The 1549-nt window shown below is 36.5% G+C and overlaps 1 protein-coding gene across 4 annotated transcripts in view; it reads right to left on the bottom strand.

Moving 5' to 3' along the window:
* Nucleotides 1-1549, bottom strand: part of LOC101850083 — a 33853-nt gene that overhangs the window by 24924 nt on the left and 7380 nt on the right. For all 4 annotated transcript variants that reach the window (XM_035969608.1, XM_013082180.2, XM_035969609.1 and 1 more), the window contains exon 2: nucleotides 91-267. In XM_035969608.1, the coding sequence (XP_035825501.1) occupies nucleotides 91-267 (177 nt within the window). The remainder of the gene's footprint in view (nucleotides 1-90; nucleotides 268-1549) is intronic.

The raw sequence follows: 1549 nt of genomic DNA, 5'->3' as shown, positions 1-1549 counted from the left end.
CTGCAGCAGCAGCAGCAGTAGTAGTGATAGTCAGCAGCAGCAACAGTTATAGTAATATTAGAAGCAGCAGAAGCAGTAGTAATCACTAACCTCGTGGACTTAGTTTGACCTTTGTTTGACTAAATTGTTTGATGGAGTTCTCCATATACAGTCTGTAAGTACTGTTGAAGTCTTGCTGCCTGACATTCTTCAGAGTAATGGTGAGAATCCCTCGAGGCTGTTCGGTGTAAGAGAACCGGGCTTTGTATCTCTTGGGTCTAACCAGTCCTGTATATAGGGGAAAGGAAAAAAACCAATTGAAGGACCCCATAGCAAAACGCTTTATATCCATTAAATAACTATAATAACAATAACGATAACAACAATAACAAATAATATAACAATAATAATAATAATAATAAACATAAATAAAAATGATATGGCACAGTCTATAAAGCGCCAAACCCCGAATAAAGTACACGACATGCTTTGAGCGCTTCTCAAATACTATAGCAACACATTAACAGTAGGTTCTACATGAGTTATACATGAGTTTTGACCAAAAGAAATATTTTTAACCTCTTCCCTGCCGTGCCCGCGGAATTTACAGGCTTGAACCATGTAGCGCTGTGCCTAAGGCCCGTAGAATTTACGGGACTGTGACAGAGGTTGTTTTGATACCAATTATAAGGGAAGTTACTCACATTTCAACTTTATTGTGACCGTTGGTGAATTTTTATTGCATTGTGTATATTTAGTGAACACATTTCCAACCTCACTGCGAGACTGTTTTTTCTCATATAAATTTTTACACGTTATTATACATTTATATTAAATCATGTATAATACTTTGTTTTACGTTCATGCATGTCGATTAATTTCTAAGATGTGATGTCTTTTTCGTTGTATGCGCATTGAGCATTTTTTAGAAAATGGAAAAGGGCAGTATAAATGCTATTTATTATTATTATTATTAAGTTACTGCTAAAATCTTGTAGGGGAGAGTGGGGAGAAGTGGGCCGTGGGGAGAAGTGGGCCGTGGGGAGACGTGGGCCACTCCCTGAAGAGCCAAATCTAGAGGTCAAGTGCCATTTTGCATATAATAAAGAAAAAACTAACAAAAATTGTTTCCACTCCAGGAAGCAACTTACTTTCTCTTGCCGAGCGGTTTGAGTGAATGTCTTGAGTGAATGTCGTGGAAAAGACGTTTCCCTCAAGAAAAAGTTGAAATACTTAATTTTTTAAACTCGCAACTTTACCATAGAGAGGAGCAAAAAAGATCGGGTAAGTATAACAATAGTTAATGAACTTATCTAATTACTTATTTTTCGTTTGTTCTGCATGTTTTTACCTGCCAGTTGAAGAAACATACATTTGAATAGTTAGACTACAAATGAGGAGAAATTTAGAAGTGGACTACCATCGGCCCAGTTCTCCGCACACTTCTCCCCAGTTGTTGAAAAATAATCTTCAATACATTTCAATGCTATTTTAGTTATATTACCTATTTTTTTAGAATATAAGATAAAGATAGAGGCTTAGTAGTTTTCCTTCATTGGTGCTCTCCCCC

The sequence above is a fragment of the Aplysia californica genome, unplaced genomic scaffold (genome assembly GCF_000002075.1).
Source record: "Aplysia californica isolate F4 #8 unplaced genomic scaffold, AplCal3.0 scaffold00162, whole genome shotgun sequence".
In the NCBI taxonomy this organism is placed as follows: domain Eukaryota; kingdom Metazoa; phylum Mollusca; class Gastropoda; order Aplysiida; family Aplysiidae; genus Aplysia; species Aplysia californica.
Note: the sequence above shows the minus strand (reverse complement) of the source record. Positions and strands in the feature narration are given on the sequence as shown.